This window comes from Rhinolophus hipposideros (genome assembly GCF_964194185.1).
Source record: "Rhinolophus hipposideros genome assembly, chromosome: X".
Taxonomy (NCBI): domain Eukaryota; kingdom Metazoa; phylum Chordata; class Mammalia; order Chiroptera; family Rhinolophidae; genus Rhinolophus; species Rhinolophus hipposideros.
Genome location: NC_138046.1, coordinates 113,202,820 through 113,230,525, shown reverse-complemented (window position 1 = coordinate 113,230,525; position 27,706 = coordinate 113,202,820). Strand labels below are relative to the sequence as shown.

At 40.2% G+C, this 27,706-nt stretch overlaps 1 protein-coding gene and 1 pseudogene across 2 annotated transcripts; one reads left to right on the top strand and one right to left on the bottom strand.

Annotated features, from left to right (window-relative positions):
- Positions 1-2,791: 2,791 nt before the first annotated feature.
- Positions 2,792-3,808, bottom strand: LOC308495194 (melanoma-associated antigen B5-like; the record flags this gene model as incomplete). Its single annotated transcript, XM_081043112.1, has 1 exon — positions 2,792-3,808. The coding sequence occupies one exon, from the start codon at positions 3,806-3,808 to the stop codon at positions 2,792-2,794; it is 1,017 nt and encodes a 338-aa protein (XP_080899238.1).
- A 337-nt stretch (positions 3,809-4,145) lies between these two features.
- LOC308495193 (patr class I histocompatibility antigen, A-126 alpha chain-like) lies at positions 4,146-20,561 on the top strand (annotated as a pseudogene). Its single transcript has 2 exons — positions 4,146-4,158; positions 19,802-20,561. The product of its transcript is annotated as a patr class I histocompatibility antigen, A-126 alpha chain-like (transcript).
- The last annotated feature ends 7,145 nt before the right edge of the window (positions 20,562-27,706 follow it).

Below are 27,706 nucleotides of genomic sequence, written 5' to 3'. Positions count from 1 at the left end.
ATTACCGCCGCCACCCGCCACGATTCCACCGCAGGACCGCGTGTTTCCACTCTGCTCCCTTCCTTCTTCCCCTGCTTGCCCGATTTGCGCACCTTCAAGTAATCCTTCCATGAGTCTCTTAGCTGTTCTGCGTGATGAGCAAAGAGTTCTTTGATGTGTTATATGTCCCGTTTGTAATAAGATCCAGAGGAGAACTCAGAAAGTGCACCCCGCTGCCGCCATTCCTATGACCTGTACTTCTCTGTATCTTTTAATCTCCCCTTTTATTTCTTCTTTGACCCAGTCTTTCTTTAGTAGCTTGTTGTTTAATTTCCACATATTCATGGTTTTTCCTGCTTTTTTTTCAGTTGATCTCCATTTCAAAGAATTGTGATAATAGAACATGCTTAGTATGTTTTCAATATTCTTAAATTTGTTGAGGCTAATTTTGTGCCCCAACATATGGTCTATCCTTGAGAATGTTCCATGTAACTAGAGAAGAATATATAATCTGATGTTCTGGGATGAAAGGCTCTGTAAATGTCAATTATGTCCCTTTGGTCTAATGTGTCATTTAGGCAGATATTTCCTTACTCATTTTATGTTTGGAAGATCTATCCATAGCTGTCAATGATGTATTTAGTTCCCCTACTATAATTGTGTTTTTGTAAGTTTCTCCCTTTAGTTCTGTTAGAAGTTGCTTTATGTATTTCGGTGCTCCCTATTGACAAGTGTTATGTCTTCTTGATATATTGTCCCTTTAATTATGATGAAATGTCCATCTTTGCCTTTTGTTACCTTTTTTTACCTTGAAGTCCATTTTATCAGATATAAATGTGGCCATGACCACTTTTCTCTAGATGCCATTTGCTTGGAGTACCATTTTCTACCCTTTCACTTTGAGTCTATACTTGTGCTTGCAGTTGAGATGTGTTTCTTGAAGGCAGCATATGGTTGGGTTTTTCTTTTTGATCCAATCTGCTACTCTGTGCCTTTTTATTGGTAAGCTCAGACATTTACATTAAGGGTGATTATTGATATGTGAGGATTTCCTGTAGCCATTTTATCCTTTGGTTTCTGGTAGCTCGGTGTTTCCATTGTTTCTTTGCCTTTGCATTTCTGTTATTTTAGTTTGGTGGTATCCTATGATTCTATGTTTCCCATTTGTTTTATGTTATGTGTCTCAGTTCTGGATTTTTTTTCCAGTGGTTACCATTAAATTGATATAAAATGAAGTTTCATATACATACAGTAGTCTTTTTTCTTCAGCATGCATCTTATCTCTATTCCCCTTTGCAAATCAGGTCTTCAAAGGATGGGTAAGTTAAAATGAGGCCATTAGGGTGGTCCATAAACCAATTTGATTGGTGTCCTTATAAGAAGATATTAGGACACACAAGGAGACACTGTGGATGCATTCACAACGAGATAACCAAGTGAAAAGGGTAGCCATCTGCAAGTCAAGGAGAGAGGCCTCAGAGGAAACTAAGCTTGCCAACTCCTTGATCTTGGACTTCCAGCCTCCAGAACAGTGAGAAAATGCATTTTGGTTGTTTAAGCCACCCAGTCTGTGGTATTTTGTTATGCAGCCTGAGATAACTAATACACTGCCTCAGGTGGACATTTTTTTCTGGGTTATCTACCATCCCAACGTAATTCGTAAGAGCATGTTTTATGGCCTTCTCTTTACCCCATGAGGTGAGGAAGGGATTTCCGCACTATGGTCATGGAGTGTCCACACACATAACACTGGACACTGCAGATATGAGATAGCCATTTATTAACCATGTGTACTCACAGGACGGGGAGGACACTGCATACCCCACTGTGCCACACGGGGGTTGCAGTTGGGAACAGAGTGAAGAAACAGGGTCTTTGGGAGGGGGCGTTTGTGATATCAAGAGGGTGAGCTAACCGCTAGTTCCCATGGCAGCATGTAATCAGATTGTCTGCAAAATTCTGCAGGCTGGTAGGGAACAGATGACTGCTGCTTAGGAATGAGCAAGATCTATGCTTTGTCCCCTTATAAAGCTGGTTGTTTGGTAGGAGACCTTATATGCAAATGAAGACTATGGAGGGGAACTTGCCTTTAGGAGACGGGAGGCCCTGCTGGTTTCTCCAAATGTCCAGGCAGCCCATATCATTGGGCCTTAATTTTAGACCTTACCCCACAGTGCAGTTTTCCAGTCAAATATTTGCTCTCAACTCAGACACCTCATCTGAGGATCTGGCCTCTGCTCACCAGTCCCATAGCCTCATACAGTCCACCATGTAGTTTAATTTAAAAGTGTATTGTGGGGACTGACTTCTGGCTTTCAAAACTTAAAGTGCCTTGCCTCAGGGGGTTTATACTTTACTGCTTTCACCTGAAACCCCTCCCATGTCACTCATCCTTTTTACTTTCCTGTAAGTCATAGAGGAGATCTCAACATCTTCCTCACATGACTGAAGCTCCAAGCTTCCAAAGTTCTGTGGGTAGAGGCTGGGTCTTTATGTCTGCAAGCCTAGTACTAGCACAGAGACTTCCAAAGCGCAGATGCTCAATTATGTTTTGGGAATAGAAGAGAGAGTTGAGTGAGAGGTCTGGTCTAACTTCTTAAGATTTACTATCTCTTACATTCTTTAATATGATAAGCACATCATGATATAAATCAATTTTATAAAACAAAAGACTGAAAGGAGTCAGCAAAATGAAGATTTATGATGCTTTATTTTTTCTCTTCCATTCTCCCCAAAATTTTACTGTGGGATTCTTTCATGTTTCCATGAAAATCGCTATTGTGCTGTCACTTTTTTATCTTGATAAGAATCCTCAGACATCACTATGGGTGGGAGAAGCTGGGGCTGTGATGTCATGTTCGGCTGTGGCACCAGTGGCAGCCCTCACTGACTCTATGGCTCTTGCTCTCTCTTCCTCTTGCAAAGCCTCTTCATACCAAGGTGACAAAGCACTAGGAACTGTGTTATTAACTTTGGCCCAAAATTCCAGGACTTGCATCTTGCTTGTTTCAGCGTGAGCTCTTGGGCCCCATAAAAACTCGTAACGTGCAGGATCGCTGTCAGGTACCTGGCGGTACTCCAGGTACTGTAACTGCACCAGATCTCTGTTAATGAGCTTCCTGGGTTCCCCGTAGATGCGGTGCCTCCTCCCAGCGTATAGTTCCATCATATTTAGGAATTCCCACATCTCCTCCTCACTGGCCCGGTTGCCCTTGATGAAGATCAGGCCCAGGATATTCAGCAGGAGACCCGTTTTGGGTATTCTCCTGCCAGCAGGCACCCTCCCATTATTGGGGGGGTTCAGTTTGCTGACGAGGTCATATGTGTGGTTGCTTGAGTCGATTTCCTTCAAGTCCACTGCAAAGATGGCCTCAATACGATCCGAGGCTTTCTGGAGGATGTCATCCAACTCATCTTGGTTTTCTCTTACAATCTGGATCATCGCTTCCTTCAAAAAGAGCTGCTGTATTTTATATTTCTGCAGAAGGTATCGCTCCACCAATTCCACGTTCATAGTTAGACTCTCACTCCATGAGTTCTCAGAAGGTAAGGTGTTAGAGGAGCGTGCATGTTCCTCATCTAGGCTTTCATCATCTGTATCAGATCTTGTGTGGAAAGCACGTGAAGAGTCAATGGTGGTAGATGAGGCTGTCCAAGAGCCCTGGGAAGTGCTACTTGTCACAGTAGCTGATGGAATCTGGGGATTACCCTCCAACACAGATGAAGAGCAGCAGGGGGTCTCTTCTTCCTCTACTGATACTGCCTGACGTGTATTGTGACTCTTGGAGTCATCGCTATCCTGGTTGTGTTTCTCATGAGCTCGGGGCATATTCGTATGACCTTTGGACCCTCTGGTCCGGGACAGCAGTCAGGCAGGGTGGTAGCACATTGATGAGGGCACCTGGGGGACGAAGGTTGAAAGGATGTGTGTACCTTCAGCATGGAAATACCACTGTGGTTATAAGGAAGACTACAGTTGCAGTTTTCCCCAAGGGCACTGCTTGAAAAACCCACAGGGCTTCTGTTCAAATCAGCCTGTCCCCTTTCGGCTAGATCCTATGTGCTCTGACTCAAGCATACTGAGGAGACAGCAGGGGCTGGCAGTCTTTCAGTTTTAGGAGTCTTTTATTTCACATTCAAGAGGGTCATTCAATTGGTGAGAGGTCATGGAACGCAGAAGTAAGTGAAGGGGATCCTCAGTTTATCACCCCTGTCCAGGTGTCCCCAGTGCTGACTGCTCTGTGGGGAGTTTTCTGTCCTGGTCACTTTGTGGTCCTCAGTCCTCAATAAGGGCCCTTACTTTGGCTCGACATAGGGCCTGGTATGCCCACCCCTTTAGTTGAATGGTGGCTCCACCTTCAAACTAAGGATTTAACCTGCCCTAGACCTGATGTAAATAAGTGTTGGGGGAGCTTCAGCGGGACAGCCCTGTCCTGGGTCTTCAAGGGCTGAAACCAGGGATGTGGCCAGATTCTTTGTCATCCCTACGATTTAGTGGTGATGGTCCCTCAGTGGTTGCTTCCACCCCCATCGTGGCCTAGAATTCCTCCCCAGCCCTTAGCCTACCTCTCCTCCTAAGGACAGCACCACCCTGAGACCCCTAGGAGGAAGTGAAGATCTCCGCCTCTGAACATACCTGTCTAGGACTCCTGAGGCCAGGTAAGGAAGAGAATTCTGTCGTGTTTCCACTGCTGTGAGGTGTGTGGTTCCCTTCGTCCTCACAGTATTCACTTTGGCCTCTTCTGGAAAGATTAGAGATCCTCCCACTGTGGGCCTTAGGCCACACCCCTTAGAGTAAGTCTCTCACCCCTTTGTGACACCATGGGAGGAAGTGAGTATGTCACATCCTGTCAACAGTGCCCAGGTATCCCAGGGCAGCCAGCAGGGGCAGGGTTCTCTGTGGTCCTCTCAGTTCTGAGCGTGGAGTGTTCCCTACGTCCTGACTCAGGGTCCTCACCTCGACTCCTGACAGGGCCAGGAATGTCTCCTTGGCTTACCTGAGGACCCTCCCCTCAGAACAAGGCACTCCATTCTGCCATCCTTCTTGCCGAGTCATTCTGACAGCCCTGCCCAAGGCATCCCAGGGTTGATGGCTGGGGCAGTCTCTGTGCCACCTCACTGCCCTGGGGTCTGTGGTACCCTGTGGTCTCTCCGGGCTCTGCCCTAGAATCCTGGCAGTGCCTGGAATGCGTCCCTGTAGTGTCCTGGGTCTCAGAGCCACATAACACGGTCCTCACTTCCTGGGGCGCCAGAGAGGGAAGGTCAGGGAGTGCCACATGAGGCTGTCCTCCCTGAGCCCTTCCTGGAGTGACAGCAGGATTCAGGCTCCTTGGGACCTCTCTGTTAAGGGTAGGGGTGTGCCCCAATGCTCACTTGGGACACTTACCTGACTAATGACGGGCCTCGGGACTGCTCCTTCTTTCAAATTAAGGTCACCCACATAGAACAAAGCTCAAATGTCCCTGAGAGCCCTGAAAATAATGGAGGGGTTGCTCAACCTGACAGCCCTGTCTGGGCCTTCTGGGTCTGAGAGCAGACAGAAGCCAGTCTCTCTCCAGTTACCAAGTGGTGTCTCATCAGTCCTCATTCATCAGTCTTCCTCTTGACTCCTGTCTTCTATGAAAGGCTTCCTGGGAAATGGTACATCTTTGAAAGCTCTTGATTAGTCTCCATACTGCAAACCCAGCAGAGACCGGGTTGAGCCCCAGCAGTGATGCGAGGTGGGGAGGGTGCAGCAAAGGCAGAGGAGGGCCCATGACAGGTGTTGTGTTATCAGAGAAAACACACCAATCTCTTCCTTCTCTTCACTAGGCAGACTTAGCCTCTCATCCGATTTCACTTCTAATAGATCTACTTTCTAAAGGGAAGGGGCTGAGCCAAATGATTTTGTGAGCCCCTGATCTTTTGAGGTTTATTGATATTTGCTTTGTAGATTATGATATTGTCACTGAATAACATCTTTTTCTTTCTTTATGCATACCTCATAGTTGTTCTGTATTCTTATTGAGTATTCCCTGGGCTGTGTATTGCAAAACAATATTTTGGACATGAAGTCCTCCTTTTTAACACCTGAAATCCATCTTGCAGTAGGGAGCAGAAAAGTGAATTAAGTGACGTGAGGTGTTTGCCAGACTTGGAGAAGTGGCTCAGTGTGGGTTCTAGAGGAATTCAGAGCCAGGGTCTAGTCCAGCTACGTCATTTAGCAGCCTTCAATTTGAGACTATTCCAAGTTCTTTATCTGCAGAGTGCATCTAATAGTCTATCACGTGGGACCATAGACACGCATATGCGATGTGATGGATGTAAGTCACCTGGACAGTGTCAGGCAAAGTTTGGTGCTTTTAATGTATGGCAGTTATTACGAAGATGATTGTGACCCCTGATGATAACAACCTGCCCTCACAGAATTTTATTTCCAGCTTTTATTAAAGAATATGCAACTGTAAACACTATAAAAATGCACATGAGCTGAAGTGTTGCTGAGCCAGTACAACTAAGTAGTGCTTCCCTATTACAGCATCTGTTACTTAATATGGGTGTGGGATTGTCTTCTCCAGAAGGATGCAAGTCAAAGTTCATGTGTCTCAAGGACCAACAACTTCTCTTCCAGGTGCCTTTTCATTCAAAGCACCCCTCATTTTTTTTTATTTCATCATCACCAAACATACAGCCCTCCCTTAGAGTTTGCCAAATTATACTCAAATTGCCTAATTCAAATGCCCTTTGAATGGAGCAACCTCTGGCTTTCCCTGCCCATGAAAAGAGAGATGGTCTAGTGGCTTCTTGGCATCTCACTTCAAGAGAGTATCACCCTTATTTCTCAGACTCTCTGGACATCCAATTCCTAAAACACCTGGCTTGTGCACTGTGATCCTCTACCCCAGGGAAAGTGCACAGGGCCCCTTCTAGTCTGGCCCCAAGTGGAGGTTCCTGTCTTGTTCTCCCACACTCCAAAGTAACCGTTAAGATGTCCTTTCCATTCCCGTCTTTGTCTCTCAACTCTGAGACCCATTATCTGAGGGTCTGGCTCCTGCCCACCACTCCCACAGCTTCATCCAGCCCCCCATGCAGCCTGGCTTAAAACGACCTCTCCACCACCACACTGTCGCCCCAGGACTGGCAGTTTCCCAAGGCCCAAAGCTGCCTTGATCACGTGATTTACAATAAATTGCTCTCATCTGTAAGATGAGAGCATCTTACACCCCTACTTTTTACTCAATAGGAGGTGGGTATCTCCTCTGTGACCAGGTAACCTCGGTGTCAGGGCACCACCCCATGGGAGGATGTGGTGGGCAATGGGGTTCTGAGCCCCTGAAATCACAATGCTGTGCTGCCTGGGGTGTGCCAGGTGTCTCCACTGGGATCAGCTGTGAAGGGTTGGGGAGGGGTCAGATGGAAGAAGCTGCTGGTGTGTTTGTGGCTTTGTTCTCTTCCCAGTAATGGTGACTGCCAGACCTCTGATGCCTCACCTCTGTATTTCCACTCTTGTTACTGGGATTAGCCACAGTGTGCAGATTCCACTCAGGATCTGTCTTTCCAGTTCTCAGGGCTGAAGAAAGTCTGCTCTTTAACCCAACGTTCAGTGCTACGGTTTCTTCTGTGGTCTACTGTAGCTCTGGGAGGGTGGGGGAGGCAGCCAGTCTCCGTGGCTTTGTTTTCTGCCTGGCAGTGGTGGCTTCTAGACCACAGCTATCACACTGCTGTATTCAATCTCTGCCCCAGATCTCTGCCCAGATCCTGGGTTCAGCCGTATTATATGCTGATCACTCAGGTAGGAGTGCTCGGGGCCACAGAGAGTGCACCTGAAGCCTGACTCCTCCCCTCTCCCAGGATGGACATCCATGGCCCCTGTGTCTACACTTCTCCCTTCCCCCCTCTCCTATTTACCCCAATTTGCCCACCTTAAGGTGTTTCAATACGCTGATCTCTCAGATGTGTTTGTGTGTTATGTAGGGAATTCTTTGTTGAATTATAGCTATTTAACTTGTAACTTCAAGGAGAAAGATCAAGGGGACTGCTCACTCTGCCGTGCTTCTGACATCACTTCTCAACATATCTTATTCACGTCTAGTTTATTTCCGTTATGATCAGAGAACAAATAGAACTCTGATTTTAATCTTTTGAAATGTATAAAACTTATTTTATGCCCTAGATAATGGATTATCTTGATCCTTTGCCTAGCTTTTAATTGGGTTATTTGACTTTTATTTTTTAGTTATAAGTATTCTTTATATATTCTTGATACTAGATACTAATTAGACATATATTTGCAAATATTTTTCCTATTTTTTAGATTGTCTTTTCACTTTCTTGATAGCTTTCTTTGGAGCTTGAAAATTTTCATTTTAAAAAGTACAATTTATCTATTTTTTCTTTTCTTACTTGTGCTTTTTTATATCTAAGAATCCATTGCGTAATCCAAGATCATGAAGATTTACTCTCTGTGTTTTCTTCTAAGAGTTTTATAGTTTTGCTTCTTACATTTAGGTCTTTGATCCATTTTTTCTTAATTTTCATTTTTTCTTTTGCATGTCAATATCTAGTTGCCCCAGCACCACTTGTTGAAAAGACTATTCCTTTCCCTATTGAATGATCTTGGCACCTTTGTTGAAAATTGGTTGACCACAAATATGAAGATTTCTGAATTGTCAATTCTGTTCCACTGACCTATGTCTATCCTTATGCCAGTAACACACTTTCTTGATTACTGTGCTTTGCAGTAAGTTTTGAGACCTGGAAGTATGAGTCATCCAACTTTGTTCTTCTTTTTCAAGATTGTTGGCTATTCTTGGTCCCTTGCATTTCCATATGGACTTTTAGATCAGCTTGTCAATTTCTACAAAGAAGCCTGCTGGGGTTCTGGTCAGTGTCTCTCTTAGTGCTAAGCCTGAAGATGGTGACTAGAGATGTTTACTTAATGGTACTTAAATGATGTTTCCTTTCAATAATGTAATCTTCTAGCCAAGATTCAAAGCAAATCTTTACAGGTAACATACAGATGGTTTGTGTTGATATTTAGCACCACAAACTGAGGAGCCTAGTTCCTAGTTATTTGAAACAAACAACCGTTATCATGATTTGGGGAGATTGGGGAGATTCGTGCCCAAAGAAGTGACTCCAAAAGGTCCCAGAGGAGAAAAGTTTCAACATGTATGCATGTTTTAAATAATGGAGAACAATATTTTTGGTGTTAAATCACAAACTTGAGAGTGGTTTCCTTCTGCTTAGGCTAAGACAGCTTGAAGTAATCAAATTTACTGCAACATGACTAATGATGTGCCATTGTGATAGAGTTTGCCTGCAATTTATATATTTATTGACGTATAACCACAAGTGAAGGACTCTAATTATAATGATAGCTTTATATTTGAAAAACCTCTCAGGAAGTTAAATGAGAATGCACTGTCTATTCACAAGGCTCCAATTGGTGCTAAACACCCTATTCACAAATTGAATCTGTAAGTCTAATGACACAACAGACTGTAGAAGAAATTTTGAAATATGTCTGTTGTATGGATGCAAGAAGAATGATTAGGAGCAAGGGCACTGGATTTAGACTGAAATGTTTTCCTGTCTAGTTGTGTGCCCTTGAGCATCTTACTTAATCTAACACTTAGTTTTCCTATCTGTAAAATAGTGATAATAATGGTATCTAACAAGTTTTTGGTGAGAATTAAAAGAGATAATCCATTCAAAGCACTTAGCACAGTCTCTGACACATGGAAAACATGCAATAATTTGTAGTTATTACTTTTATCATCATCATTATTATTGTTATTACCACTACTATGATTTAATGGTATAATCACTAATGCTATCATTAAAGGAACGTACAATCAATGTCCTTCCAGGAAAAGAAAATGAACACAGAAGGAGTATATGAGATAAAAGAAAAATCCTGAGCATATAAAATTGTCAACATGTAGGTAATTTTAAGCACAGTTTGATATCAATAGTATGTAATTTTTAGAGTTAAAATTTAAAATAGAATTATGGTCAATAAAAGCATAGGAGTTGTAAGTAGGGAGTGATTGACATTTAAGTTTTAAGGTCTTTATATTATTTAGGGAAAAGATAACATTATTGATTTAGTTTAGACTTGATAGATAAGTGTATGGAAGATTCAAGGGTAATCACAAAAAGAATAGAAATAGAGTATATCTTTCAATCCACTAGAAGTGAAAAATTGAATCTGAGGGAATGAAAGTACAAATAAAACTCAATCAATGTATATGAAGGCAAGAAAGGAGAACTCAAAGGCATTATGTCTATGTGTACTACTTCGGCAAGGTGAACAAAATATTCAATAAAAGTTACATTTTTCTTGATAGAGTAGGAACTGTTGAGCAAGGTGGTATGGTTCTGAAGTTCAAGAATTAAATGTCTCATATAATCCAAATATCTGGTTCATTTGCAAATTAGAATATAGGCAATGATGTCCTGCTCCACAAACATTCCTTCACCTGCTTCTCCCAATTGGATAGACCTTGCTCCAGCTCTGAGTGAATCAGACTGAATTGAGTTGGATACAATTGAACCTGAAGTAGCCCAGAAAGTCTAGCTAGAGTAGGGTCAGAGAATTCCATCCTCTCAGATCCTCTGTGTAGTAGGGATTACTCTTAAGATCCTCACTGGAACCAATTCAAAATTATTTCTTTAGACCCAGATTTCCAGGTCTTTCCAAAGCAGCAGACAGATGGTGAGCTAGAATCCCCTAATCCCCCACTGGAATGTAAGATCCATAAGAATGGAGATTTTTGCCTGTTTCATTCGCTGTCATATTCCCTGTCCATAGAAGAGTGCCTGGCAGATAGTGGGTGCTCAGTGAATATTTTCCCAAATTTAATGAATAATGCAGGTAGCATTCTGGTTGTGAAAGGTGACACCATGGAATGCTAAAGCTAAACGGATTATAGAGAACATCTTGACCAACACCAGTAGTTTACTTTGCCAAGAAGCTGACTAACACAGTCTCCCTGGATGAGTTTAATCTATACCATGGTTCTGATGGCCACACGGACAGTGAGGCCTCACTCATGTGTTTCTCTAGCCCAGGCCCATCTCCAGGGCACCAGACCCATGCATAGAAATAAATGTATTGGCATTTCTAGTTAGATGTTCCACAGACACCTAAACATAACATGACAATTGCTCTCATTAACTGCTGCTTTGGAGGGTAATGATGAGAACACTGATCTATAGCATAGTTGATCAACTATACACCAAACTGATTTTGTCATTTTGGCTGCCAAAATAGTGTCTGCTCAACTCTAAAGAGGTTGGCCTATTTATGTCTTATTTCTATTCCAGCCCATTTTTCCTAATCTGATTTATATTCCTCCTGGTCCTAGGGCTTTATTATTATTATTTTTTATTTAACATTTGTTTTCACTGTGGATTTTCTTCAAATCACTTCAAGTCCTTTGTGGAATTAAGCAGAGTATGAATAAAAGGAAGAACTTATTATCTCTTCCTTCAAATCTGTTCCCCTTCTTGTATTCTCTATTCTGGTTTTACCAGCCTTCTCCTTTTCTGGCTCAACCATAAGAGCTTGCTTACTGGTCCTCCTGTCTCTCTTGAGTCTGTCCCACACCTGGTTTATATTTCATAAAGTTGCCAGAAAAAGCTTTCTAAAACACATCCTTGGTGATGATTCTTGCCTGTTCTAACCCCTTCACTGATGACCCTCCACTCCCTAGGAATGAAATCCAGATTGCATTACATGGAAGTCAAGGCCAGCCTTTGAATTCTTCTCCTCCCACACTCCTCAGCTGGACTAGATCAAATCTCTTGTACCTGCCTGGAATGCCCCATGCTGTTTTACATTCACGTGCCTCAATATGAGCTGTCCTTTCTGCGTACAAGCCTTGCTTTGACTAATCAAGTTCTACAGCCTTCAGGACTCTGTTCAAGTGTAACTAATATCTCTTAGGAAGCCTTCCCTAAACCCACTTTACCCTATTTTTTTATAGAACCCCTATACCTTCTATTTTCCTTTCCTATAGCCCTTATTCCACATTGCACAATTATTTATGTCCCACCTTTTCTATTGTTCTATGAGTTTCTCAACCACACTGTTTTATATTCATAGTTTTCTCCAGAGCATCTAGGGCATTGCCTGGCACATAGGCACATAGGAGGTGATCAATAAATCAACACTAACCACAACAGCTAATACTTATGAGAATGTACTATGCACCAAACACTATTCTTCTCATAATAACACTAGGAGATAGTTATTATTAAACCCATTTTGTAGATAAAGAAGCTGAGGCAAAGCTATATTAAGTATTAGGTTGGTGCAAAAGTCATTGCAGTTTAAAAGGTTAAAAATAATTGTAAAAACTGCAATTACTTTTGCACCAACTTAATAACTTACCTAAGGTCACACAGTAAAAAAAAATTCTGGCACCAGGACTTAAACCCTACAATGTGGCTTCAGAGCCAGTCCTCTTAAACACAAGGAGACTCAGAGTAAATGATTCAAAATGAAGAAAACAGAGTATAGTATTTAAAGGGCATGCTCAAAACCAATAATGAATCAGTGGTAAATATTCTAAGATAAACACAGATTAATTTTAAAGATCAATGATGTTGTTGGATGATGGTTGTGATTGTGGGCTCCAAGTTCTGACTCTGCCAGGGTAATTAGTAGTTTTGATTGTTGGGTTATTAGTAGACTTCTTTAGCGACTCCATTCAACATGAAATAAATTTTAATAGAATTTTAGTTTAGGTTTCAGTGGACCCCCTAAAGAACAGCCACAAAGGAAAATGATTTTTTTTTTTTTTTGGGTTCCAGGTCTGCACCTGAATTAAGTCAAGTGTGGTTATGCATATCACTTAATCTTTAACCTCTTGTGCACGTTATGAACTATTTGCATTAGATTGGGTCTTTTGAGAAACAGATGCAAAAATAGGATTAATGTTAAAAAAAAATTTATTAGGGGACATGCCTGTGAGAGAAAATGGAGATCAGCTGGGAGAAGCTGGAAGAGTTATCAGATTGCAACGCAAATCTAAACACAAGTGTAGGACAGAGGGAAGGATGGAAGCTTGGGTGAAAGCATCTGAATCTGCACTGCAGTTCTAAGAGAGTCCGACAATAATTTAGGGGAGTCCTGAGGCTAAGTCACCCATCAGAGAAGTCCTGTACCTTCCAGGAATGTGCTGCACTCAGTCATTAGCTGGAAGCAGCCCTGCCAAATTGTCATTGCCTGGGAGGTGTGGCTTTGGAGCAAAATGTAGTTGGGTTTCATACTGCAGCAGCTGGGTCTTGCCAGTCAATTGAGTTCCTCAGAGTAGAAGATCCAAGAGATGTATTCTCATGGCTACTACACCATTTCATTAGCCTACTATCTTTGAAATCAACAAACATTTTTGTTAAGTTCTGCTCTAGAGTTAAAAAATGTGACTTAATAACCCTGTTCTTCCAAGTATCATTTTTTAAAAAATATTTTGGTGAAACGGGAAAATATTATAAGATTGTTTTTATTCATAACATTAAAATCAAAGGAACTGACTTTACAAAGGACAAAAAAAAACCACTATTTCAGAAATTTAATTTATTTGCTTTTGGGTAAGTTGCTTAATATATCTTTATACTATGTTCTTTGATTTCAATTTAAGTGAAATTATAAAATGAGAACTTTCCTCTGATGGTTCCTACAGTGGAGGAGATAGATGAGAGAATAGGTGGGGAACATTGGGAACCAAGTGCTTTCATAAACACCAAGGACAATGTCGGCACTCTGCTTCTAACCCAGACCACCCCTCCTAAGACTTGTCATCTCCCACTCTCTGATTCCATATTTTATGTCTTCACTTTCTTATTATGCAAGTACTAAATGCAGAGAACATCTTTAGAAATACAGAATCAAGTCAAATAATATTAAAACAATATGAAATTCCATCACCTTAAGAGAAGCACTGTTAACATTTTTGGTGTGATCTTTCTAATATCTTTCTTTTATTCTAATATTTTTCAATGAAAATATATGCACATAAAATTAGAATCATACTATAGTTACTATTTTGTGACATAATTTTCACTTCTATAGTGTGAATATTTTTCTATGAAGTAAATATGGATATGAGTCATCATTTTTGATGGCTGCATGGTATTCATATTTTGTGTGCATGTACTACAATGTATAAGAACCATTTCCTACTGTAAGACATTCAGACATTTAGATTGTTTCTGGTTCTTCACTATTTAAAAACAATGCAGCCATAAATATCTTTATGTATGTGTCTTTTCTAAATTGTCTGGTTAGTTCCTTAAGATTAATTCCTCAAAAGATAATCGCTGGATCAAACATTACAGGAAACTTGTTAGGATATAAAGCACATTGAAATTATGCCATGAGTGGTTGTCAATATTAGCAAAAACAACAACACAAAAAACCCCACTTAGTCTCAACTATAGATTTTTCATTGTTTTGAGGAATCGAAAGGATTTAGGGCTGCCTCATTTCATTCCAAATAATGTTCTCTCCCTCCCTTTTGGTGATGCCAGGGGAGGATTCTCAGAAACTCAAATAGATATACTTCTTATTCAGAGCAGAGCTAGAATGCTGGAAAAAGAGAGTTGTAGGAAGTACTGAAGTGACCATAGGGAAAAGAGACAAAAAGTTGGAGGAACAGAGAAAAAGAAGATGAGGTCCTTAAGATGTTATCTCAGGCAGATTCTCTATATCCTGAAAGATAATCTAAAGTAAATGAATGCTTTACACCTCCTGGACTCTGCATGTGTGACCATAGAATTGTGGGGTTTTTTTTCTAGCGATTGTTTTTGAATAAGCTGCCAGATATAAGCATAACAAAAGTATTTCAGATTGTATGTAATGTACAGCATAGGGAATATAGTCCATGATATTGTAATAACATTGTACAGTGTCAGATGGTTACTAGACTTATCATGGTGATGACTTCTCCAGATACATAAACGTGGAATAACTATTGCGCACATCTGAAACTAATATTACATGTTAGCTATATTTCAATAACATTTAAAGAAAAAATGTATTACAGATTATAGAAGATACTGGTTATTTGCTCACCAATACTCATGTTCTATTCCTTCTTGTCACATGACTAAACTACATTTCTCAGGACTCCTTGCAATTGAATTATGACCAATGGAGTCTGAGCAGAAGTGATGTACTTAACATCCAGCCTGACTCCTAAATCTTCCCACGGTTTTCCATGTGTTTTTTCCTTTGTCTGACGCTAGAGGCACATGATGGAAGAAGCCACTGATCAATTATACTCCTTGCAGGTGAAGATCTGGAAGATGTATTCTCACAGCTACCACAAGAAAGAATGGGGACATTCTTAGTAATTTCACTAGGTGTAAATGAGAACTGATCTAGTCAAATAAGGACAGGACATAAGGACACTTTCTCCATGGCCCACACTTCAGAAACATAATGGTTAAGAGCATGAGCTTTGTAATGAGTGGATATATGAAAGCAGTTTTCAAACTAGCCTAGTTATCACCGGTTCCTCGGGCAACAATTAACCTCACTAAACTTCAGTTTACTCACTGGTAAAATGGGAACATAACTAATATAAATACACTGCCAGCCTGTTGTGTAAAGAAAAACTTATACATATGAAACAATTAACATAAAAAGGACTCAATCAATGATAGCATTACTATTTTTCTAGTTTATCTGGAGAGACAATGTATAGTAAAAGAAATTGCCCATGCCTTGCAGCTCCAAATAATATCATGCAACCAGCCCATGAGGCGTTAGCATTGCAGAGTTGAGGACTGGACAGTGGCAGAAAAACCTCTTAATCAGAAATAATTGGCTAGAAGAGTTGAGACTTGAACAACAATTAGCAGAGCAACCTCACCTCTATGGAAATGGCATTGTTTAAGTGGGTATATAATCAGCTCTTTAACAAGACTGGCATTGATGGGTTCCCCAAGTTAGCTTGGAATTATTTTCTAGCTTGATACAAAAGCCACTAACTGGCTGCTTAATCACACCCACACCCTCCCCTCCCCTTCCCATGTTTGAGCACAAGAGACAGCACTTTTTGAACCTTCAGAGTATAGAGAATGGCTTCAGATAGTAGGCATTTTTAATCCTCCTACAACAATACGTAGGAAACAAGATTAATGGAATTAGTTATAACTCTGTACATTAAGGGTATGTCTAGGGGATTTCTTTTTTGCTAATATGCATCAATTCGGAGAGAACACTTAAAACTCTTATTAACTTATTAAAATGCTTTTAATTTATAAAAGTTTCCTTTTTGCAATAATGTTATAGTTAAGCCCACTCTGAAAACATATCCACCATGCTTATAAACCTGACAGATTTTTATACTCTTAATTAGCTAGGAATGCTCTTTTTGAACTTGAGTTAATTCCAGCTATTAATTTACCCCCTGGAGGGAAAATTTGCCTAAAATTCTCATTACCTGTTCCTGTGAACAAGAAATTCACCCACTGGCATCCCTAACACTCTCTCTACCAATCTTTGTCCTCTACTGTCCCAATGATCCAAATGTGTTTGATAATAGAGGAATTTTTTTCTCTGAGCAAGGCTTTTTTAATCTCTTTAAAACAGCTTTATTGAGATATAATTCACATACCACAAAATTCACCCATTTAAAGCGTATAATAAATGACTTTTAGTATACTCCCAGACTTGTGCATCCATAACCACAATCAATTTTAGAACACTTATATCATTCCAAAAAGAAATCTTGTACCTCTTAGCTGTCACTCCCTGTTCCCTCATCCCTCCCAGCCCTAGGCAACCACTTATCTATTCTATATCTTTATGTATTTGCCTATTCTTGACATTTCATATACATGGAATCATACAATATACAGTCTTTGTGACTGGCTTCTTTTACTTATCATAATGTTTTCATGGTTCATCCATGTAGTACCATGCACCAGTGCTTCATTTATTTTATTGCTTAATAATATTTCATGTATACTGTATTTCCCTGGAAATAAGACCACGTGTTATATTAATTTTTGCTTCAAAAGACGCATTAGGGCTTATTTTCAGGGGATGTCTTAGTTTTTCATGTACAACAATCTACATTTATTCGTTTACAATAATCTACATTTATTCATTTATTCATGTACAAAAATCTACATTTATTCAAATACGGTCATGTCATCTTCTTCTGGAACATCTTTATAACTTTCCAAACCCCAAATTCTGGCTTGAATTTCTTCCGACTCCATTTCCTGTAGAACCATTGGCCCCAATCTCTCATGTCCAGCAATAGAGGTCTCCTTAAATGAATACTTCTTGTCCATGTCGCCTGCTCGTAGTGCATGGGCAACACAGCTGTCAGTGATTTTGTCCCATGAATTCTTTTTTTTTTTCTCCATGAATTCTTCATCCAAGTCACGACCTCTTGCAGGCCAGGCTTCACAAAGTTTCCACGCTGATTTCTCTCCATTCTATTTTCAATATAGTCATTGATTTCCATGTGCAAATTGTCCTTGAATGGCTTGTTTATTGCAATATCAAGAGTCTGGAGATAGGCAGTCCTTCCTGTGGGAATCATCATTTGATCTATTCTTCTTTCTGCAAGGAAGTTCTTCATGTCTTTAGCATGGTGAGTGCTGGCTGAATCCCAGACTAGCAGACAGACCTCTCTGGCAACCTCGCAAAGACTTAAGAGGCAGTATTAAATTGACCCACTTCCTTATAACTGCTTGTGTGCACCAGGCTTTTTTGGTTTCAAGAACATAATTGTCTGAAACACGTTCAAACTTATCTTTCTTGCCCTTAGTGATGATTAGAGGTGGGGCTTTCTTTCCATCCAGACAAATTGCCAAAATACAGGTAACACGTGCACTTTAGTAACCAGTGGAGGGAATGTAGATTGACGAGGCACCCCTCTGATCAACTGTTGTTTGAAATCCTTGGCCCATAAACACTGCAGTTTCATCCATAGCAATCATGTTGGAGAGCTGGTATTTAGAAAAGTCAATGCCATCCACAAAGGACTTGAATGCAAGTGCACGTTTGATAACTTCAGTATCTTTCAGCTTGAACAGTGTTGTCAATCTTAGAGACAGTTCATATCGCTGAAGGAAGCCATCCAGCCAGTGTTGTGATGCTTTGAATTCTTCTGGGGATATTTCTAACTGTGGTGCCATTGCAAGGGCAAATGATTGAATATCAGTCCTGCACACAACCAAAGCCTTTGCTCTCCTGTCAGCAATCCATTCACAGATGATGTCTTCCAGCTCAGGAAATAATGGTTGCCGACCTGATCGATCCACACTTGCGCTTCTTAGTATTTCCCTTGTCCAGCTGCCTGTAGACTGAGGTTATCGCAGTCTGCTTGCCGTTTTCGGACCATTTGGAGATCCAAGTTCTTCTCTTTGCAAAAAGCTGTAAGATTCTTACCCTGGGGGTCCTCCATGATTCCTTTCTTGTACTCGATGGAATAGCTCTTTCTTTTTGCTCTCATCTTGTCTGGGGGTCAAAATATTATTCCCTTTAAATTTACCATTAAATCAAGTGTTAATTGAAGGCTTATGAGACAGATGTGGCAACAAAAATGATGACAGTTAAGAATGATGGTCCAGGCAAAAGTGATGAAAAATTGCAGGCACCAAAATTCAGAAAAATGTTTCTTTATTTCACACGAGTGCATTAAGTGCATCCGTTACAACACACAACGTATTGAATTATGAAGATTCATATTAGACACGACATCATCATTATGTCAAGCGTGCACGTTATTCATGCATTGTGTCTGTACTCCGATTAGTCATTTGACAATGTCTCATCTGTTTACATAGGCGTTTACCTCTAGTCCAAAGGCGCCCCTTGGGTATTTACAATAACTTAATTATAATTTATATTATCATTTATTTTAAGTATTAATATCAATAATATTATTTATTTGTATTTAACTATATATTAATATTATTATTTTATAATTCCATATGCCCATCGTGCATTCTAATGGATGTACTAAATGCAACTGTCTGGCTGACGATCTTAACTGGGGCTTATTTTTGGGGTAGGGCTTACATTACGAGCATCCTGAAAAATCATGCTAGGGCTTATTTTCTGGTTAGGTCTTATTTTTGGGGAAATATGGTAGAGATACCACATTGTATTTATCCATTCATCATTTGATGAACATTTGGGTTATTTCTGCTTTTTGGCTTTTGTGAATCATGTTGCTATGAACATTCAGGTACAAGTCTTCGTGTGGACATATATGTTTTCATTTATCCTGGATATATACTTAGGACTAGAATTGTTAAGTCATATGGTAACCCTAAGTCAAACCACTTGAGGAACTGCCAAACTGTTTTCCAAAGTGGCTGAAATATTTTACACTCCAACAGACAGTGTATGAGTTCCAATTTTTCCACATCCTTGTCAACTCTTGTTATTATCTGTCTTTGGGGTTACAGCCAACCTTGTGCAGTGAAGTGATATCTTATTGTGGTTTTGATTTGCAGCACCCTGATGACTAGTGATGTTGGGCATCTTTTTATGTGCTTATTGGTCACTTGTATATCTTCTTCGGAGAAATGTCTATTCAGATTCGTTGCCCATTTTTAGACTGGGTTGTCTTTTATTATTGAGTTGTTAGAGTTATTTATATATTTTACTTTTTTAATCAGGTTTGCAAAATATTTCTCCCATTCTGCAGGTTGCCTTTTCAACTTTCTTAATACTGTCCTTTGAAGCACAAATGATTTTAATTTGATGATGTCTAGCTGATCTGTTTTTCTTTTGTTGCTTGCTTTTGATATCCTATCTTAGCTAATCCAAGATCACAAATGTTAATGCCTGTTTTCTTCTAAGAATGTTACACTTTTCACACCATCCAGACAATGTCCGGCTGCGACGTGGGCCGGACAGATGCCTCCTCCACGGGTACAGGCAGTATGCCTACGATGGCGCCCACTACATCGCCCTGAACAAGGACCTGCGCTCCTGGACCACAGCGGACACAGCGGCTCAGATCTCCTGGCGGAAGGTGGAGGCGGCCGGTGTGGTGGAGCGATGGAGGGGCTACTATGAGAGCAGGTGCGTGGAGTCGCTTGGCAAATACTTGGAAAAGGGGAAGGAGACGCTGCAGCGTGCAGATCCTCCAAAGACATACGTGACCCACCACCCCACCTCTGACCGTGACGTCACCGTGAGGTGCTGGGCGCTGGGCTTCTACCCTGCGGAGATCACCCTGACCTGGCAGCGCGATGGGGAGGACCTGACCCAGGACACGGAGCTCGTGGAGACCAGGCCTGCGGGGGACGGGACCTTTCAGAAGTGGGCAGCTGTGGGGGTGCCTTCTGGAGAGGAGCAGAGATACACGTGCCATGTGCAGCACGAGGGGCTGCCCGAGCTCCTGACTCTGAGATGCGAGCCGCCTCCTCAGGCCGCCATCCCTGCTGGCATGGTGGTGGGCATCATTGCTGGGCTGGTCTTCCTTGGAGCTGTGATCACCGGAGTTGTGCTGTGGAGGGGGAAGCGTTCAGGTGGAAAAGGAGGGAGCTACGCTCAGGCTGCAGGCGGTGACAGTGCCCAGGGCTCTGATGTGTCCCTCACGGCTTCTAAGGCGTGAGATAGCTGCCTTGTCGGGGGCTGACTTATGGGAGATTTGTTCATGCCCCCACTTTTTGACACAGGAACCTATGGTCTCTCTTTCTGCAAAGAGCATCTGAATGTGTGTGCGTTCCTCTCACATCATGTGAGGAGGTGGGAGACTGCCCGCCCCCTGCCCTCCACGCCCCCTCCCCACACTGACCAATTCTGTTCCCTGACCCACTGTCCTGTTCCAGCAGAGGCTTTTTCCATCCCCGCCTTTGCTTCATGTTACTCTGAGCAGCAACTTCTTCCTGTTGAAATAAGAATCTGGATATGAATTTGTTTTTTAAATTCTTGCTATGAACGGTTGAAGGGTTACTTGAAGGAGAAAATCCTAAAGTTGGAGAGGAAATAAATGAAAGCACTGAGAACCTTCTAAAAAAAAAAAGAATGTTACACTTTTAGTTTTTACAGTTAAGTATTTATTCCATGTTGAGTTAATTTTTAATATGGTGTGAAGTAGGGGTATAACCTCATTATTTTGTAAGTGGATATCCAGTTGTCTCAGCACATTTATTGAAAAAGATCATTCTTTGCCTATTGAATTGTCTGGGCATCCTTGTCTAAAATCAGTTAACAGTAAATATGAGGGTTTATTTCTGGACTCTTAATTCTATTTCATTGATCTATAAGTCTATCCTTGTGCCAGTACCACAGTTTGTTGGTCATCATTGCTTTGCAGTAATTTTGAAATTGGAAAATGTGAATCATCCAACTTTGCTATTTTTTTTCAAGATTGTTTTGTCTATTTTTGGTCCCTTTCATTTCCACATGAATTGTAGGATGAGGATGTCAAATTCTGCAAAGAAATTTCCTGGGATTTTGATAGGGATTATGTTGAATCTGTAGGTCAACTTGAGGAGTATTACCATCTTAACAATATTAAGTCTTCTAATCTATGAGCATGAAATGTCTTTTCATTTATTTAAGTCTTCTTTAATTTCTTTCAACAATATTTTATAGTTTTCAGAGTATATGTTTTTTACTTCTTTTGTTATATTTATTTATTTTTATTTTACTGTCTTATTAAATTTATTGAGGTGACATTCGTTAATAAGATTATATGTTTCAGGTATACAATTTTATAACACATCATCTTTATATTGCATTGTGTGCTCACCATTCAATTACTAACTACTTTATTCTTTTTGAGCTATTGTAAATCCAACTGTTTTCTTATAGAGGCTTGTTTTCAGTTGAAAGTTTCACAAAAGGCTATTTCTTTGAACTTTAGGTTGAAATCTTAGAGGTCAAAAATAGTTAAAAACATAAGAAAATTTTAAATTTTAGCTAATATATTAGAGAGGGCTGCTCAGGCAGGACAACGTCGTATCACATTTTAAAAACCTGGCACACTATATCTGTTGTTAAGAGTGTTATTACCAATTACATGATTTGCAAAGCAGCTTTTCTTCAGACTCAGGAAGCAGGTGAGCTATGTGTTGGGCTCCTCAACTCTTCTTTCTTTAGAGCCTCATTCACAGCTTCCCAGAACTCTCTTAAGACATGCCAGCTTTCCACATATTCCTTGGTTAACCAGAGATTACAAGTGTGGTCTCCTACCTAGGCTTGCCTTTGCTGACCAGAACCCTGAATCCCTCATTCTCAATTACCCCACTCTACCAGCCCCCACCTCAAGCTTTCTGTGTAATGCCATTTTTCTTAGTGGATCACTAAGTGAGGGGTGAGGGGATAGTGGGGATAGGAGATGTGGCTACAAATGCATTATCATATGTCCCAGGAATGCAGAAGAACTTCAGTGAGAAGTGCTGTCACATATACAGAGGGAAGATCCAAGAATAATGTCAAGGAAAAATGGTCACAAACAGAAGTCGGTGCAACAATAGTCAATAGTACAGTCTGAAATGTCATCATAGGCAGGGATCAGGGCAGGATAAAAACATAAGACAGTCTATGGCTTTAACAAAAGAGAGAAGTCAGTGATGGAGCCAGACCTTGAGATGGTAGTAAGAGAGTTGACATTTAAATCTAAGCTGCTTCCCTTAGTCACTATCAATTCAGTTCCTTCCCCTTGAGATACTCCTCTAAGTTCCTAACATGTTTCCCGGAAAATAAGACCTAGCCAGGCAATCAGCTCTAATGCGTCTTTTGGAGCAAAAATTAATATAAGTCCAGGTTTTATTTTACTACAATATAAGACCAGGTATAATATAATATAATACAATACAATATAATATAATACCAGGTCTTATATTAATTTTTGCTCCAAAAGATTCATTACAGCTGATTGTCTGGCTAGGTCTTCTTTTCGGGGAAACATAGTACAGTGTCCAGGCTTCTAGTATTAGTCAAGGTTCAATCAGAAAAGCAGTATCATTAGAAAATATTTCTCTCTCTCCCCCTCCATCCCTATCCCTATCATTTCTATCTCTGTCACTATCTCTTTCCTTATTACTATTACTATTTCTATCTCTAGCTACATCTATGTGTTTATATCTATATCTATAAATAGTTATATTAAGGGATTTTTTATAGGAGTTTCACCATACATAATTGTGGAAGGCCATTAAGCAGCCCATGTGAGGCTGTTGCTTCTTACTCCTGAAAGTCTTGTGCTGGAGCCCAAACTGTCAGGGCCAGCATTCATAGAAGGAAGACAAGCATGAGGTAGGGGAAACAAAGGTAAACTGGAACCTTAAAGACTGAGCTGGAACCCACAAAGATGAACTGGAACCATGTTGGACTCTCACCATGACCTTTAAACCTTCAACTTTGATGACAGGGGTTTCCTATGTAAGTTGGCATCCTTCATCTCAGAGCAAACACCCAACTGTCCCAGGAATTGGAAAAGCTGTAGGAGGCAGGAGCTAAAGGAGCTGTGAGTCCAGCTGCTGCCCCATACCAGAAGGGTGAGCCCACAGATAAGAGAGAGCCTGTGTGAACTGGAACAGCACCTTGTGCCCTGCACTGATCTTTCAGGAGTAAGAAGAAGATAGTTCTGCTTCATTTGTATCATCCTAATCTGATATAAAACGTCTCTGTGTACCACTCTAATCCAGAACTGCAGGAAAAGAAATTCTAGAGGAATATATTTCCAGGTTAGTTAAGTTGACATTGAACAAACCTACAAAGCTTATCAGCACAGATCATGTTTTCTCAGTTAAGAACTCCTTATTCTTCCAAGAGCACTTGACATACCATCTTCAGAAAAGAACCCTCACTCTGTGGGGTTCATGTTCCCAGTGGATGGGTAGGAACTACCTCAAGGCCTTATGGGGTAAGAATCTTGATATCTGGATCACAACTGGCTGCAGCCCTAAAAAGCATTTTTTTTTTCATTTAATGAGCTACCTTAAAAGACTAAATAAATATAGCTGAAAGGATGGAATTTCTCGGTTCAATGACATCAAATAGGTCTATCACTTATAAAGCTAGCCCTTTATGTTCTCATGGATTATGGTACAATCTCACAGACATTTTAACCACAAGCTGTCTTCCTGTGAAATTTGCTCTTGTGTAATGGGGAATGAAGCAAGTAAAGAGAGAGAGGGTTGTTTGATATTTATAACTGGCCTCCTTTAATGGATGTGACCACAACTCTCCAAACAGAATGAATATCTTCTTGAAAAGCAAACAGATGTAGAGTGGTAGGACTATCCATACTCTCCTTAAATTCCCTTCCTTCAGGTATTGATTTAGGATATGTTTACATTGTAACAATGAATGCACCCAGCATTACTCATTTTCTTTTCTTTCTTGTTTTCTCTGTGATCATTGTTAATGAATGGAGGTAGAAAAGTACAACAAGAAAAAAATTACTGGCTTTGGATGGTTATATAAAACTACTTTAGAGTTTGAAGAGATTCCAAGAATGAAAAGAATTATAGGTTAGCCTTACAAATTGTCAGCTGCCCTGGGCTAAACATGATTTATATGTGCAGTAAAGGTTTCAGTTTGTTTCTTTTTCTGCCTTAGGATTCCATCTCTCTTCTAGTAAATATGACATCCCCCTTCCCTACACATAAACCCACCCCCAACCATCACCCCCAACCATCACCAGTAACTTTGAAAAAGAAAGGCAGAGTTTTGCACTGTTTGCATCTTGGTACATTTTTGTATGTTTATTTTCAACAAACATCCTGGATGGGGTTTCCCAATAAACTACCAACCAAATATATTTTGGGTTCTTCAAGAGGAAAAAAAATCTCTTCTTAAACACAAGTGAACAAGATGATTTATTTATCAGTAATGAAACTAGATTCTTTGTCAAAATCTGTAACTTGTGTCTTTCTCTGGAGTCAGTAGTTACGATACCTGCAATTTTTTTTTACTTCTTTGCTACATACTTTTCTGTATTAGGAACCTCTTTGGAACCAGAATGCCCTATATTCTTAATGACTTAGAGAGCCGGAATTATCCCTCTAGTTTCAACCTTGTTGAAATCCCATTGGAAAAGATGGTCTATTACTACATTCCCACTGAAATTTGTACACCTGGTATTTCAGGACCTTTAATAATTAAATAAACAGCATGACTCCCGAATAACTGCAAAATTATTTGAGAGCAACTGACAAAGGCTTATACATTAAATCCAACAGCTTCCAACCTAAAAGTGAAAGATGCCAATACCACTCAAAGAATTAGATGGAAGAGGACAAAACTGAAATTACTATGGATTGTAGAAAACCAGGCAATAAGAGTACAGGTGTTCTCCAAAGCTTTCTTGTAATTGGGAACTGGGAATACTTTACAGAGCAATTAGGAATGCCTGACCTGTCTTTGAGACATGTGTCATGTATTAACATCCTAGTCCAATACCTCTTTTGACCCAATTTAGGGGAAGGAGGCAGTGTTTGTTTTATTTTGCTCAGTTTTGCAAATCCAGTGTCTGGTAAGAAATAGATGGTTCTTAACTTTAGAAAATATAGTCTAAATATTGGGCTAATGGAAAGTCAAGGATGGTTAGAATTAGCAACCAGACCAGTAGCCTTTCTAAGCTGATACTAAATCCATACTGACTTTCCCCTAACAGTTCTCTAGGTCTGTTTATTTTCACTCTCAATTGGGAAACATACTTCTGACTTCATTTTCTTTAGATTGCAAATAAAGGAGGTTTGGCTGGTTTGTGGGATTTTGCCTAAAATAGCAAAACTTGACCTTGTCTACCTTTCAGTAATTAGTAGCAGTACTTATCACAGTTGTAACCTTATCAGCTTTAAATGTGATATAGATGAGGACATCACTCAGTTGAAATTCAAAACAATAAATAGGTCATCTTTGCTACCAGTAGAAAAGCCAGCAGTTTTATTATACTCTATGCAATGTACTGTGTATAGGAGTCAGATTTTACTGAAGTGATAAGGAGGGTTTGATCAAATCCCCACCCAAGAACAATCACTGTCTTATTTTTAGGGAATTCAGGAATTTTACTTTTCAATTTCAAGAGTTTATTAAAGTCAGGAATAAAATTAATCTAATAGTCATGTTGCTCTGGAATAATGTCTGTCCATATAAATGCCACTTACAATTAAGAATCAGCAGTGACTGGTTTTGAATTTCCTTTTGCCAGAAAAATCTGTGTTTCTTAAAATGGCAATTCAAAGAAACTTTCAGCTATTAGAGTGGGGATTCTTTAAAGGAATTCAAGAAATTAATGTGGAGACCACAGTGTCCTCTTCCTTCTTGATATCCAAAGGGAAAAATATCCTAAAAAGAGTCTGGGAACAAAATTGAGTAGTAGCCTTAAAGGTCTGCAGCCTCAGCTGTGTCACTAACTAGTCACAACCTTGGATATTCCAAATGATGTCTGTAGGTATAAGTTTTCTCATCAGGAAAATGGAGATGATCTTTGGTTGGCCTGCTTTGTGTTCTTATGGCAAAATGAGGAAGGAGAACATACTTTGCCAGCTGCAGAGCATCATATGAAGCTAAGATGTTGTAATGTGAAGCTGCCTGTGTACGACAAGGCCATTGGGAGTCAGAAATACTTCATGGTGAACAAATCTTTGGCCATTGTTTTCTCTAAATCAATGGTTCTCAACTCTAGCTGCATTGTGGGGAACTCTAAAATATACTAATGTCTGGGCCCTACCACCAGTGACTCTGATGTCATTTGATCTGGGGTATGGCCTAGGCGTTAGAATTTCTAAAAACTCCCAGGTGGTTGTAATGCATAGCCATTGTCAAGAAACAATTGCAGAATAAGGATTTTGGGCTGTGTGATTCCTGCCTGCACCTGAGCTACTTATGTGGCTTAAAAGTAGACCTGCAGAGATATCATCCTCCTCAGGCTTCGTTGGACCCAGCCATAGGAAATGAATCACTGGGATAGGATCAGAAGATTTATATATGAGTCCTGGATGTGTCACCTTTAAGCTGTGTGACTTTGGGCAATTAACGACCTTGCTGATAATAGCAACAATATTAGAGCTAGCATTTATTGTGCACTGACTATGACCTGGTAACCAGACATGCTAAACATGTCTAGTCCCCAATAACAACCCAAAACAGACATTATTATCCCATCTTACAGCAGAGGAAACTGAAGCTTAACCATATTCAGTGACTTACCCACATTTTTCCTTATTTAAAAAATGGATGTAACAATAAACTGTCATACACAATGACCAGATGAAATAATATACACAAAAATTCTTTGTAAATTAAATCACTGTCCATACATGTAAATTCAGCAAACACATAGTAGTATGGGAAAAATATGAGATTTACCTTCATACAGAGTTGGGTTTCTATCCTACTTCTTTCGACTTAAGAGCATTGCAACCTTAAGCAGTTTACTTACTGTGTTTTTAAAATGATATAATGGAGATAATAATACTTTTGTAGGATTGTTATGGATTACAGATAACGTACTTAAAGAGCAAAGCACAGTGCCTGGCATTACAGTTCAATAAAGGCAACTATTGTCATTTCCAACTGTTTGCATCTCTGTAAGAGCAGGCAGTTACTGCTCTCAAACTTAAGATTACTAGCTATGGAATCTGAAACTGAAATTTTGTCTTTGTTGTTAGTATTATTGGAGTTCTATCATTCACATATTCCATTCTGGATTTTGAATCATTAGGATTGGGCTTTTGGTTTTGTATGTACTCCATCTAAAGACTTTTCAGTCTATTTCTAGAGCTAAATAGAGCTTATTGT